At 33.8% G+C, this 15,318-nt stretch overlaps 1 protein-coding gene across 7 annotated transcripts in view; it reads right to left on the minus strand.

Moving 5' to 3' along the window:
* Positions 1–236: 236 nt before the first annotated feature.
* LOC112455680 (glutamate receptor ionotropic, NMDA 2B) overlaps positions 237–15,318 on the minus strand; it is a 159,671-nt gene continuing 144,589 nt past the window's right edge. For 3 of the 7 annotated variants that reach the window (XM_025017764.1, XM_025017768.1, XM_025017767.1), the window contains 11 exons: positions 11,970–12,117; positions 10,922–11,105; positions 10,474–10,613; positions 9,735–9,847; positions 8,791–9,075; positions 8,044–8,225; positions 7,667–7,902; positions 6,983–7,176; positions 4,723–4,839; positions 3,410–3,511; positions 1,727–2,795 (listed from right to left, as the gene is read on the minus strand). In XM_025017764.1, coding sequence (XP_024873532.1) covers positions 2,738–2,795; positions 3,410–3,511; positions 4,723–4,839; positions 6,983–7,176; positions 7,667–7,902; positions 8,044–8,225; positions 8,791–9,075; positions 9,735–9,847; positions 10,474–10,613; positions 10,922–11,105; positions 11,970–12,117 — 1,759 coding nt within the window. In that variant the 3' untranslated portion in view covers positions 1,727–2,737. Of the gene's footprint in view, positions 1,353–1,726; positions 2,796–3,409; positions 3,512–4,722; positions 4,840–6,982; positions 7,177–7,666; positions 7,903–8,043; positions 8,226–8,790; positions 9,076–9,734; positions 9,848–10,473; positions 10,614–10,921; positions 11,106–11,969; positions 12,118–15,318 lie in introns of those variants that run through there. The other 4 variants (XR_003040884.1, XM_025017765.1, XM_025017769.1 and 1 more) reach the window with 4 other exon arrangements.

Genomic DNA, 15,318 nt, shown 5'->3' on the forward strand with positions numbered 1-15,318 from the left:
ATCCAATACAATCCAATAAAACAAAGACTATCTTAAGATTTCTATCAAGTCGTGATATTTTTTATTTAAAAGTAAACTACAAATTTAATTTATCAGAATATTTGTTTTATTATAAAACTCTATTTGTCTCGTAATTATATCTAATTTTAATTTAATAAAAATACATCATTTCAATTTTTCTTGTAAATTGATGATAATAAATGATTTCTTAAAATATTTTCAATACTTTATCATGATTAATTATTTTATCTTGCACATATAGTTGCGATAGAATATTTTATGTTTCAATTTTTGATAAAAAATACTGTAGCCTGCAATGCACTTTAAAGTTCATACGAATAAATGCAGTTATATACAGCGACATAAGTCTTAAAATTTTAATCTTAAGTCTCGAATTCGATGCGCACGTGAAACTCGAATTCGCTCAAAGGGTTTCGTTCGTTATTTCGAGTTATCATCATCTATTGCGGATTGTCAGAACGTTGTGTCAAAGATCGCGACGACATTCCGTCTTTCTTCAAGAATATTAAAGACTTACGCGGTCTACAAAAATGTATAAAATTTACGTATACTTTTGCAAAATATCTGCGAAACATGTAAGAATAGTAAATTGTTATCGATTAATCGTTTTTCTGCAGATTCGACTTAAATCACAATTTTAGGCATCGCGCGTTTTATTAATACAGACGTAAACATTTATTTGTTGTTCGTTCGTTATCTTTTTGATTCACTGAACTATCATTGTTATCTTATTTTTGTTATTGATTATGTTTATTTGCTTGATATTTTCTTTTTCCTATTTAAAAATAACCTGTCCTGACACTCCACGATAGGTACGTGCGCATTATGGTTCGATTTTTATTTCATATTTATATATGTTACTTCTTGTTTTTGAGCATATTACGTTTTCAAATAGGTTCATTTTTTTAGAATATTTCATTGTGTATGTAACCATATTAAATATATATATATATATATATATATATATTATTTTTTATAGTTATGCGGACTCATTAACACTAATTTTATTCGACATACAGGCTTAGATATCATATAAGTATTTCGTATGGTACACATTGACATTTTCCATCAAGATATCGATTAGGTTTCTCAGTTTTTGAATCTTTTCGTATCGTTCGCATCGACGTATTACCATATGACACTTATTTGAAAACTGGCACGAGTTCGTACAAAGTTGAATATGTCCTTTTTAAAAGATTTAGGAATTTCATAACTATCTATTGCATTGTTGGTGCCTGAATAAATATGTGCCTTTTCCTCCGTGACCTTGGTTCCAGCTGTCAGTAGTAATTGAAATTTTTCCAATTGTCTTTCTTGCACTGGCGATGCCTCTAAATAATTATATTTTAATATGAAAAACATAAATATATTAAAATAAAAAGACGACGACAAGGCAAAAAATGAGACGAGTTAAAGTAGGAGTAAGATATAAAAAAAATGTACTGATGGTACATGCTTAAAAAATAAAAATATATGTATATATGTTGTACATATTTCGATATACATACATACATAATACAATATACTTAAAAATGTAATAAGTCTTTATAAAAATAATGTAACTGTTCTTTTCTATAAATAATATAGTATGAATTAAAATAATAATTATAAATAAAACATATTATAAAAATTAGATTGAAAATCGATATTAAAATATAGATTCAAGTTTTTTTTAATAAAAGGCAAATTATACTCTAAAAAAATTGCAGTAAAACAAGTAAATAAAGTATTGAGATAAATATCAAAGAGGAATGCATAGTTAGTAAAAAATTAGGATTAAAATAAACAAAAATGCATCATGGATAAAGTAATGTTCTAATTGTTTCTGCAAAATTTTCACTAATAAATATCTTTATAGAAATTTCTACTACTGATTAATTTGAAATTATAAAAATATGAGTATTTAATAAAGAAATTATACATTTAACGGAAACTAGTTGTTTCAATGAGATAGTCGTATCTCAAAGTATTCTAAAAAAATTGCAAGTTTTATTTTGTTCTTATCAAATTACTAACCATATTTCAGAACGCCTAATAGATCATCTAGTGCATCACGAGCCGTGCCCAGACGATTTTAGGCACAGGTTTGAAATTTTGAAACGAATCTTTGCATATGCACACAACTACGTGAGCGCGAAGCAGTTAGCTTCGATGACATGTCTTGTCGATCGTGTTGTTAAAAATAAATCCCTCGCAGATCGAAATCCGGCTCAATTATCGAGTGCTCGTCCGACCATCACCGAAGATTCAGTAATTTTCTGAGGCATTTCCTCGCAACGATCACTATTGTTGTGTGAATGCAACTGCCACGCAAGTCCTTCTGATATATTTCAAAGGACACAAAGGATGCATTTCTCAGGAGCGTAACGCAAGTGTCAACAACAAATGCACTTCCTCGAGTCACAAAATATCCCCGAGCGATGTCTTCTTGGTCACTATAGTTGATTCTCGATCATTGATAGGCACTGACGACGTTCCTCCTCTCGTTGTTTCACCGCGCGCGCGACGACAGTTTCTGAGGATCGATATCAGCGGATCAGCGTCTTCGTCCGAACGAAAAATTGATGTGGGTGGGGCTCGTTGTTCGAGGCAGGAGCAACAGGACACGATTTTGGTTTAAATCGCATCGTTTCTGGAGTCTTCAAAGGGCCCCTCAGTCGGTCCCATACGCTTCCATCGTGGCGCGATTGGGCGACTGAAGCCGATCCTCTTACGATCACAGAACTGTCTCCATTTCGGCGATTTCCGTCCTGGTCGCATCATCATCCGGAATCCTGTGACAAACAACCGCTTATTTTCATAAAATTCGAGGCATTTCCAAATGGCATAAATAAGTAATTGAGCAATGCAATATTGGCAAGAAAAAACTTCAAGAAAATAACAGCTCTGATGCGAAATTTGTATAAAGAACGAAAATCATTGTGCTTAGAATTTGCTACATTAATATAATATACTACTTACATATAAATACAGGTCACTTTGTTACCAGGAAATAAATAAAAATCGAATATGTCCAACAATTACAATTACATACATTTAAATACAAAAATACGTGAAATTTGATAAATTTTGTGTCACTATGTAATGCATTATTTATTAAAATAAAATTAATGGTAAATCATACGCTTTCAATGCATATATGATAAATTTATAACAATTGGAAGGTACAGTTAAAAAATAAAGGATTTCATTTCATTTTGTAAAACTTTTAATATTTCTGTAAAATTTATTTTGTAAAATTTTTAATAGTCCATTTTATTTATAAATATTTTTGTACATATAAAATTTATTTCGTAAAATTTTTAATAGTACATTTTATGATGAGTAATATCGCATTTTAGTAATCTGTCTTTCCAATCCACAACGCCGCATAAATCCTGGTCTTTACCTGTAAATCTCCGTGGGCAAGAACGTCTCGGCGTATTCTGTACTGACCACATGGTTTCTACTCATATCCCTCGGACGGGCAACCTCGACGGCATCGATGTACCTGAATATAAACGATCGGGAATTATGTCATCGCCATCGTAACACCGCGAAAGTTGCCTCCTACACGTATAAAGTAAACTTTATCATGCTCTCCGTCTTCCTCGTCTTCGCCCCGGTCACGGCACTTTCTCAACATTCCCACACCCCGATTTAATTTTCATCCCGCGTCATTGTCTCGTCGTCGCCGTCGGACATTATAGGTAATTAATCGATTAACCGCCACAAACCACCACAGGTAATTACCTATAATGCGCACACTGTTGGCACCGACACGCCCAAGTTATCTAACTATTTTCCTTCTAGAAACTTGCATGCCATGCTCTCGAGCACATCAAAGTAAAAAAAAAAGAAAAGAACAAGTCTGTGATAATAAGTACTACACGAAAGTGTAATGAGCGAGAGATACTTGATGCGTAACTTATGCAAAAGACGATCTACCAATCTACAGAGAAGCGAAAAGCGGACTAATACCCAATCTCTACATCCCTGTTATTCTACCGATTGGTCTCTCTAATTGTAAGCGAGGCGCCCGCTGTCGTCGATCCGCGTGACGCTCGGCGTCTCTTTGTGTCTCCTCTTTCGCTGCACACATTCTCTTTTCTTCATTATTATAGATAAAGTGATGTCAAGGGGAACGGAGGTCGCGCGAGTTTACGAAACAACGGAGCCTCGCGGGATCGCGCGAGTCGTGGCAAAATTTTTATCGATCGGTGGAACGATCTTTTGCTACACCATGTGAGACCGATTGCAGTGACGTAGGAACGTTTGCTAAATTCCAATGTGTGAGTGCCAATTGTGTCGTGGGAGTGTAATTATGTAAAAAGGATTTCAATGGTTTGACGTTCAGGGAGAAAAGGGCTTTGCGAGAGGAATTTGTCATAGCTCTCTATAGAGCACTTCATTAGCGTCACGATTATGTCCCGCGCTGCAGAATAGTTTTCAATTAATTTTAAAAAGATAGGCAATTGATGGTAACTATTGAACAGAGTATATTGAATGTTTCGTATGGGTTGTGTTTAAATGTCGTTGTGTTATAAGATGGCAAAGACATGAAATCAGAGTAGCATCGCTAACAGGACTTTCTTTTCCAAGCAATTATGCCAAATTAAATTATTACAACAGAGAGATTTTTATTGAAGCTTCAACGAAAAGAATATTTTAGTTCCTGCGTCACTGAACGTTCTTGTGTGTAGTTTGGCATTGCGGACTTACGAATCGAAGTATGGCGGTAGCGGATGCGGAGCTTCCATCGCCATGGGCTCCGGTGGTGTATGGCGGTCCGAACTTTGGAGGCACCCTCGCCACCAGCCAAGATTTCCAGATTTCCTCCTTTAAAAAAGCCGACGTGGATATGTGCCAGGCTTCCTTCTCACGTCGTCGAACCACCAATTATCGCTTAACATGACCCAAATAAACCATTTCCCGTTCGAAACGATACCCCCGGGACACCCCATGACTCCACTCTCATGGAAAGTTTTTTTTTCTTTTATTGTCAAACATGACGATGGATTCGCTTCTCAACGAAACAAGAATAGGTTTTCCAATTATCTACGTAGTGAGCGCGTGATACCGCAGACGGACAATCGAGAAGAAATCAAGTGCGCGTGCTAATAATCGATAGGATATTAACGTATGTAAGCATAAATGTTTACACAATATACATGTTACCGAAACTAAATAGAAGTGGCAAAGCGAGCGTTTTCAATTAAATATATCTAAATAAATTCCCCGTTATTATATTTTTTTTTTCAAAAAATGCAAATTTAATTTCGCAATGTTTGAAGTAAATATAAAATGTTTATATATACATATAAATACACTTTATTAAAATATTTCACCGATAATATAACTATTTAAGAATTTATTTTCCAAGAAATATGTTTAAATTACAATTTCTTCAAGTGCCAAAGAAAAAAGGAACTATATTAACATGTCCATTAATAATAAATGCTATTTAATATTGCATTTAATTTATGCAATTTTAATGTAAAGCAGCAATCGAAAAAAGATCCTGTCAGCAATAGAGAACGCGAAGAAAAGAAGAAAACGTGATAAAATCTTTAAGCGCGATATTAAAAAACGTCGACGTGATTTGACGTCTCACCGAAAACGCACGTTTCGCCCTATTATAAATAGATGCATGCTGTGCAAACAAGATTCCAAGTGACGTTAGAAAATAGGTTACTATACTTAAGCTCGGCCCGCAAAATTCGTCTTAAGGGATATACGGGCTTCAACGTTGTTACTTGTATAACAACGATTTCCGCAGTAATTAAACTTTAACGCAGAAATTTGCATGGAGAACCGAGCATAAGTTTGTTCAAGATATTAGAACAAAGACAGAGGTAGAATATGTAACTGTGCAACTGCATGCGTCGACTTTTATCACGGGTCCACTTCCGCTTTGCGAAGTAATTTCCGGAAGAGAGTGGAAAGCGAAGAGTGTGGAAAGATGAAGAGATTCAAAAGAAAGCTTTCTAGAACAAAGGTTTCCCATTTCGGGGATAGAAAACAAGCGACAGCACTCTGCGAAAAGTATCGTTCGTAAAAGCATAAATCGTAATCTAGAGAAAAATCAATGCGTAATTTTAATCGGCGGTTTGAACGTCTCGTTTTCTGCAGCGGAAATATTTTATCACTCGATTAAATTGTGTAAATTAATCTTTCAATGTCGTATTAATTATTGCTGAGTAAAATGTTTTGATATAATTGTCAAGGAAAAAAATACCTCTCACAAATAATTCTTATTTCTTTAACACCTTTAAATTGTTTTTATGAGCATTATATTCTTATTTGAGATGTATAACAGTATTTATAATATCTTTAAATATACACTAAAAAACCCATCGCGTTTAAAAAATTTAATTTTTCCTGTGCATATTTGCGCTGAAATTGGATAGAAAGTTATTGCGGCTAGATATTAAGCAATATTGATTCACTTTTATTTTTATGCTAAAAAAAAACACTATATTTTTTTATCGTTCAGTATCAAGAAATTGCACTATCAATAACTCGTAATATTAAATTTTCATTTTTTTTTCATCATATATAACCGTGACGTTTCAATTCAAAGAAAATTCCGGCATTAAAAGATTAATCATATCAGACAATACCCCTCATTTGTCATGCAGACTTCTGACGCAAATATCAAAGCGATTTATTCTCAAAACTCTTTGCGAACTCTTCCTATTTTAGTAGAGAAAGAAATAAAATCAGTCGAACGGAAAACTGTTATGAACGAATTGCTCACGAGGGAATGACGCTTCATCGGATATTAAGCGACCGAGTTCAAAGATAATCGAATAGCATGACTGATCATTGGGAAGGGCAAGCCTCTGTCTTCGCAAACCGTGCGATTCAAACTTGATCAATTCAGCTCTTCGCTCGATCGCATTGCAAATACCCGGTGCAGTCGAGTACTTTCGTAGCTTAATACGGAATTAAACGGTATTAGGAGAAGGGCGGAGCGTACTTGGTCTGGGTGGGCTTTATTCCGTGGGCCTCGAGATCCTTCTCAAGCTGCCGTATCCTGATCTTGGCCATGTCGAGCTCGTGCTTGACCTTCCACAAGTGGGTGTCGCAGATTGGATCCTTGCATCTGTGATGCCTCAAGATATCCTGCGCCTCGTACACTGCACCGCGGAAGGTCAGGGACTTTCCTACGCTCTTTAAATAAGACATTTTGCATATTATTGTCCTCTTCAAGTTTTCATTCCAATACTAATCTTCCGGAGTATATGAAAATCAATATTATCGAATAAGATAAAGATATATATGTATATAAATTTGCAAATATATTTGTAAAGAATTTTAGGAATATTTCTGGAATATTTCTTTTAAAATGTTGTTACATGTGGAATTTTGTTCTTTTATCAATTATTGTCAATACGTTTCAAACATTTATTTTGTATTTAATTGTTATTAAATTCTAGTAGATTGTTATTAATTAAATTCTTTTGCTCAAAAGCTATACAATTTCTATCATTATTAAAAACAGTCAATTTAGATTATTGGTTACATATTTTTGAAAAAATATTATTAACATTTAAACATTTGTCACTAGCTGAAGGTAGTTTTGAAGCTAAGAATGACCTAGTTCCAGAAATAGCACAGGAAATAACGAGATTCTTGCGATATTAAAATCCGCGATGCTTACTAGGCTAAAAATAGCACATGTGCCACCGTCGTCGCTCTTCGCCAGGTGCTGTCTGATGTATTTAAAATATAAATGTTCCAGAAGTAAAAGGAATGCCGCCAAAAGAATTCCCATCATCAGTAAGAGAAATGCGCTTAAGAATTGCTCCAAAGCGAGCGGATCACTACTCTTTTGTACTTCTCTCCCGGGCTTACACGTCCCGGTCATCCAGTATCTTCTCAATCGCTCTAGATCTCCTAGAATTGATAGAATGACGTAGAAATCGATCCGTCGAGTACAATTTACATACATCCATATATTTTACACACACACACAGAGGAAGAACTTTTAGATGTAAAAATATTTTACGCTTAAAAAGATTTGGAGCATAAAAGTACCGTTATCCCTATAGTCCAACAGCCGTTTGTTGAACATTTGTAAGTATTTTGAGTTCCTGGAGAACGCCAGACCATATCCCGTCATGGCGTACCATGACCCGACTGTTAGCAGTCGACAGTCCTCGTTCTGGGCGACCGAATAGTCCAAGACCGTGCCGTCGTAAATGAACGCATCCAGATCTCTATATACAGAAGTTATAACAGAATATTCTATACCTCAGTATATCTCCGTAAGAATATTTTAAATCGGCATTACAACAAAGCCAATGTCAAGGGACTTTTTTAAATTTATATACATAATGTTATAGAATTAGATGTAAAGGATCCCCCACTTTAGAACTTTAGAGATGATTAAATTTCTATTCCTTTAATCAATTTCAATCCGATGTATTTGTTTATGCAAAATACTACGTTGAAATGCGTTTACATGTAACACAAACGTATAAATGAATCAAATAAAATGTTTTATTTCAGTTATTAAAATTTTCTTCAATTTTTAAACAAAATATGTGCGCTAAATAAAAACATGCAAGCCCAAAAATGTATTTTTTAAAATAAATATCTGCACATAAATCGTTTACATAAAAAAGAAATTTTTTATCAAAATATAAATTTGCTATGCTACTGTGTTATTTTTAAATAATTGTTTCATTTTTTGCTTCGATTTTTCTTTCTGTTTCTCAGATACAATTTTTAATTGTATAACATAAATGTTGACAAATAAAGTTATATCACAAGATTGCTTACCCACTGATGACAGCTTCGACCCCATCTGCAACACTGCTTTTGTTGAAAGCCCTCATGTAAGAGTGCATCTCCTTGAAGTACTTTGCCAGCGTACTGTCTGTGTGACTCCACGGTACCGTGCCGAATTTAAACATGGGTTTGTGGGAAAAGGGCTTAGCGAGCCTATGATCGTCCACACCGCTGAACTCGTGAAATTCTTCCCGCGTGATCATGAAGGCAGCCAGATTGGCAGTGTAAATGGCGAGGAAGACCACGGCAAATAATGCCCAGACGTTTGTCATAAATCTATGTAGATAGTATATTGACATTTAGCATTAACAATTTTTACAAATTATGTTTAAATCTAGATATTTTGCAATGTTTATGAGAATTAATAAACGCATTGCATAGTCGACAAGATAATTGTTTGTTAATTAATGTTTTAATATTAATTTAATTAACGTCTTTATGTAGGAATTCTCCAGTTACATTATATGCATGTTATCAGTTTCAACAGTGAAATAAATATTCAAAATTAATGTTTGCAATTTGTTTCCGAAGCATATATTTAATTTTAACAAACTTCTATCTTTAATCTCCTTTTAACCTTATAACTATGATATATTTGCCTCAAAATATTATTTTACTCAAATCAAATTTAATTAATTAAATTAATTTGACTCACAAAATTCGATGCTGCATCAGCATACTGCATAATTTACATCGAATTATTTTGGATTCGAGTCAATATGATTGACGATTCATAAGTAGTCGTAGTAATTTACATTTTAGAACGGTTGTCGCAAGCAAATGTTTGCCCGGGAACATTTATGCGCAGCGACCGATCTCGAATGGTTAAGCGAAGAGGCGGAAGACTAATTTGTCGCTCGAGTTCTATCTCGCGTCGGTAATTAAAATTCGTCGGGAGAACGACGTTCCTGGGGAAAGGGATCCTTTTCACTGACCTGGCTGTAAATCCTCTGGGAGAGTCGATATGGACGGCAGCCTGAAATAATACGGCCCAAACCAGCCAGTACGTGCGACAGAACGAAAATCGATGGTTTGTCGATGGATTCTTCTGCAGAAGGGGAAAAATCGATAACGCATTAACATTTACAAAATTTAACGTGTAATAATAACATTAACACGAACAAAACTTCAAACTGTTCATATGCACGTTATAAGAAAATTAGCATATCGTTATCTCGCTTTTTCCAATTAAAAATTTAATTTGACGATTATGATTATTAGAACATCTTTTATATTAGAACACATGTTTAGACAATGTCATTAGTTTATGTAAGAACATAGTGACTTTTATGAAATTGTGCAACATACATGCAAAACAAATAATCATACATTAACACGTTGAAAAAAAAATCACGTATTATATAATTCTATAGGAAATATCACACACTGTCTATGTAATGATAAAAAATACACATAAATGAATAGATTCCTGAAAAAAATTTTTGTTAATTATATAAAATTGTATGAAACAACTGCAAATTAGAAGTCGGTATAACATTATTCTAGATTTCTAGAAACATATGCTTTCTATTTTTCTACTGACAAACACCGAAGGATGCATTGGAATTAATTAGTTACTATTCTAATTGTGACATTTGTGCATTGAGAGGTAAAAGTGCGAACGAGGTAGAAACATATATACATATAGTTAATAAAAAGCGAAATAAAAAATACCAGTTTTTGCGCAGCGCCTGAAGGGTTTACCTTCATGTCGAAACCAGAGGGTGATGCCCATTCAAAGAGTAGTATCATTACCGTCGCAGCGTGTATGGCAACAATGCCCACTAGCATCCACGAAGCCGTGTCGAATGGTTCTGAAAATTGCATTGTTAGATGCTAAACTGAATTTCGTTTCAGCATTACCGCGACATTCGCCGCGTATTTTCGTCCGCGGTAACGATTCGTACGAAATTACTGCTTTTGTATAAATATTCCCTTAATTTATGTAGCAATATTAATGTTTCGAAATAATATACTATTTGCCTCCGCAAATATTTTACTCAATTTATGTAACATTGTTTATTCATAATAAAGATAGCATGTATTTTTATATATTGCCGATTTGCAAACATGTTATTATAAGTATCGTTTGTGGAGCAGTTTCTGTACCTACAATTCTCACCTAAAAATGCAGTGGGCGATATTATGCCTGTTCTTTTCGCTACAATAATAGCGATACCAGTTTCCATATAAGGTACAGTGAAATCGACCACCGCTTCTCTTTCCGAGTTGATCATCAACGAAGTCATCACCATGTCAGTCTTCCGGTTGACCAAATCGGCTATAAGTCCGTTCCACTTCCCATTCTGCGTATAATAATTGATAAATCGTGACGTTTGTTAAATTTGCGAGAAAGTCGATTGCCGAAATTGTTTTTATCGAAAAAGAAACAGAACATAAATAAATAAACATAAGTTAATTTTATTTAATATTTGTAGATTTAAATATAAAAATATATTATTCTATAAAACGGAATAAAACACTGAGAATTTTGCATGCTATGCAAGATTTAAACGGGTATTTTTTTTTATTATTTTCAGTGCCAATGATCGTAATTAAATACAGTCTCGCGAGAGAGAAACACGAAATGATGATAATGTGATAACGTGATTAGGACGCACGATAAATGGAAAATTATTTGTTTTTAGGCCATTCAAGCTGTCGCTGAAGCGTAAATATCGTTGCATCGATGGAAGCAACTTTTGTGCAGCGGAAATTAAACGCGTCGGAAGCTCATTCATGCGTACATTTCGTAATAATAGTCATCAATGGCTGGGTCAATACACGTGCTTGCAGAGAATTATTATCGTCAGATAATTGGGCTTTCAAATTACACAGTACTAAATCTATAGGGTTCCAATAATGTGAAGCGCAATTCCTTTCTCTATTTTTTTTTATATTCGACAAATTTATCAGATATGTAAAGATAGAGATATACAAAGCAATCAGTCATGCCCAAGCCGCATTACGTTTTTCTTGCTTGGTGTTAGTCGCCTGCCGTAGACATGAAAGGACAGAAATTTTAACCGTTCCAAAAGAAGAAACGAGCGCACCGTTTGCGGATGCGGTAAATGCTACGCGGGAATTTTCTCGTTGCATTACAAGACACATTTATCTTCCGTCTGCGACGTAAGTAAGCAGCACCTTTCATGAATTTTGCTCGAGCTTACCTCCAAAGTACCCCACTTGCCGTCCTCCACTCTTACGAGCTCGTAAGTGAAACCAATTTCCTCGGAAAATTTCTGCAGCAGATCGATGCAAAATCCGCTGCAACACTGAAAAAGGCTTTCATTCTTCTGCGCCGATTGAAAATCCATTCTGAAACGTAAAACGAGAGCTCGTGAACGGCAATATCTGTATCTGATATGGAAAATGGTGTGTATTTTATATTCGCACGTACAACTTCTCGGAAGGGAATATAATAAATAGTAAAAGATTCCTTAAGTCTTAAGAGAGATTTTTTACATTATCGCATACACAACTTCAGTGCATATAATTTATTGCAACACGTTAAAAAAATGTATAATTTCTTCTAAGAATTACAAAAGATAAGTAAAAAAATATAATTTGTTCGTAAAAGATATTCATGAAAAATGTCTGAACAAAACAGAATTAAAATATTAATTTATAAAATTGTATATATATTGTAAATAAAAATTTTTACAACATAGAATCTATGCTTGTAACAAAATAAAGACGTAAAAGTTAAAGAGAAAATTAAGAAACCGCATAAATCGCGTTATATCATTTTTGCGAGCAATAAGTATTAGAAGAAAATAAATTAGAAGAAATATACATCACAAAGTCTGATATTTTAAACTGTTTTAAAACAACATTTCGCTCATCAGAGAATTTCGATTACATTATTCGCATAATAGACAAAATTCATTTTAAGTTGTAAACTTTTATATAAAAAATAAAATATAATGTATTCAATAAAACTTCAATCCCCTTCTTAAAGAAATGAAACACTTTGAAAAGTTTTCCATTTAAGCGTCCTGATTTTTCGCTTCAAGAATTTTGGATCGTTCTTTAAACGATCTTGAGTCATTCTTTATCCCAGTGTAAGCAAGGTGCAATTAAATTCACCGCAGCTGTGCCATTCGGGTCAGATGTCGTTGAAGCAAGAACTGACAGCCATTGTTAGCTGCCTTTTGAGAAAATCGCCTCTCAGAATGAAGCCTTTTCATGCATCTGACATATACAACTAACAAGATTTACTCTGAGAGTAACATTAAATTCTTTTGTGCAGAATAGTCCAAGTCGTGATTAATGCTGATACACTAAGGGCGCAATATTATTAAGATAAACAAAGTATAAAAGGGTGTAAAAATAGAAAGCAGAAGACAATCATATATTAAAGGTAAATGGATTTCGGTGGTTTCTTAAGCCAAAAAGGATTAAATATTTTGAAGTAGGTCTAGTTTAATAATTCTTTAACATGTTCATTTTCCTTAAAAAATATTAGCAATTCCTAAATTTAAAAAAAAAGAAAAATAATATATTATTAGAAAATATAATAATAATAGATTAAGAAAATACTAGCAGTAAAAGAATTTAAAATTATTACAGTCACGAAAATTCTATTGCATTAAGAAACAGTTTGATAAAATATATCTCAATTATCCTTACAATTTAAAATATAATATAATTTTCATATCAGTTTTATTGCATTTATTAATATGACAATATCAACGATAAAACGGAATTGTATCAAACTATGTCAATTATATAAACTAAAATTATATAAACTGAACTATATAACGGAACAGAATTTAAAGAGCCGTATAATAAATTTTTCTCTATTATAAAAATCGATCGTAAAGATTTATACAGGCCGTGCGTATGTAACCTTTCTCAAATTATAATTGAATTGTCTGATGTAGAAGTTTTACACACTGTTTGCAGGATATTAAACATCGATTGATATTGTTTCTCTTCCTGAATGTTTGAAAAACATATACAAATTTTAGTTTAACACGCAAAATTCATATAGGTTTGATTGCAATATGAATTAAACACGTTTTGAAACAAGTATACATTAACCATGCGTGTATCGATCCCCCGATAGTAAATTACTTAAATTGGCGGTAGCGAGTAATAATTGTTTCAAACAATTGTTTCAATGCAGTTTATTTGCGGCCGAATGAATGTGGCCGATTCCATCGAAGCGTTACTTCAAATTGCCGATTAAAAGTTTGCCGACATCACTTTACAGACGCCGTGCTCCATTTAGCGTGGCGGCCGGTGCAGAACAAATGTTCTTTTTTTTTTTCATTTTTATTGTTGTAGCGAAATATTGGAGATTAAATTTTAAAATATGAGATATTTAAACAGTATAAATTTATCAATAAAGGTACTAGAAGATAATACAAATCTGTTAAGAAATTTTATTAAAATTTAGAAAAGGATACACGTATATTTAAATTACGCTCGTAACAAATTCTCACAAATATTTTTCGCAAATAAATTAAAATGTTTGCAATTATTTTTCTTTTCCAATTATTTTATTTTCGTTCTTGGCGTATTCAATACGTCATAAAATAATGATCAATAATTGATCGATAACAATGTATTTTCAAAAACAAGGCGTTGTCAGGAAAAAATACATGGAAAAGAGGAGTAAAATCTGAAAATATGATATGGATGTAGATATAAGTTTCTATAACGGTATATTCAGCGAACTTTTTGCATTGTTTACAGTGTCGATTACGGCATTTTCGTCGACGCGTTGACATGTGTGTGACGCACGAAAATATCGAATTCCAATGCCCACACGTGAATAAAATTCGGTATTGTACGCTATCCCATCCTTTCTTTCGTATCATGTTCCCGAGTTTCAGGAATGCGTGCAACACTATATGTTTGTGCGCTTTAATAACATTTTTATGTAATTAAACTTCCCTCCAAAAAAAAGTTTGTCTAGATAAAAAAGGTAATCACTACGTCAATCAAAACTCTGTTTTCTCATAATATAACGTAATAAGATATGTCATATTAGCTCTATGTATTTTCATATAACATCTGAAAATACATCTACAATTATATTTAGCCACTATACAAACATATATTAATCTTACCAAAGTTTGCACCCCTTTTGTTTCAAGTGAAAATATTTGTCAAGCGAAAGAGAGCATAAAGACGAAGCCACACGGGCAGTAAAATAGAGGGAGGGCAAATATGTTTCGCGATGCGACAGGACGCGAAGTCCCAATGGAAGCATATGCCGGAATTGGCGGTGATAAAATCGAATACGTATTCGTGGGCCAGCTTGGCGACGATGCCTAGAAAAGTACCATAGTGGAGGGCCACCACCATAAAACGCCCCGCACTGACATTTATTGCCACTCTCTTCGCAGTGGCACGCGGCGGCGTAAAAGATGCTCACAATTTCGAGGCAGTGCGCAGCCGGCTACTACTGTTGCCGCTGAGAAAAATGTAGTTTCGCATTAAAAGTGAGAAGTTCAAGCCCGTAATGCCCGCAACTTTTCAGTTTCTGTCGTGTAATGCATCGGATAA

This window comes from Temnothorax curvispinosus, unplaced genomic scaffold (genome assembly GCF_003070985.1).
Source record: "Temnothorax curvispinosus isolate PA1 unplaced genomic scaffold, ASM307098v1 QBEX01006321.1, whole genome shotgun sequence".
NCBI classification, from domain to species: Eukaryota; Metazoa; Arthropoda; class Insecta; order Hymenoptera; family Formicidae; genus Temnothorax; species Temnothorax curvispinosus.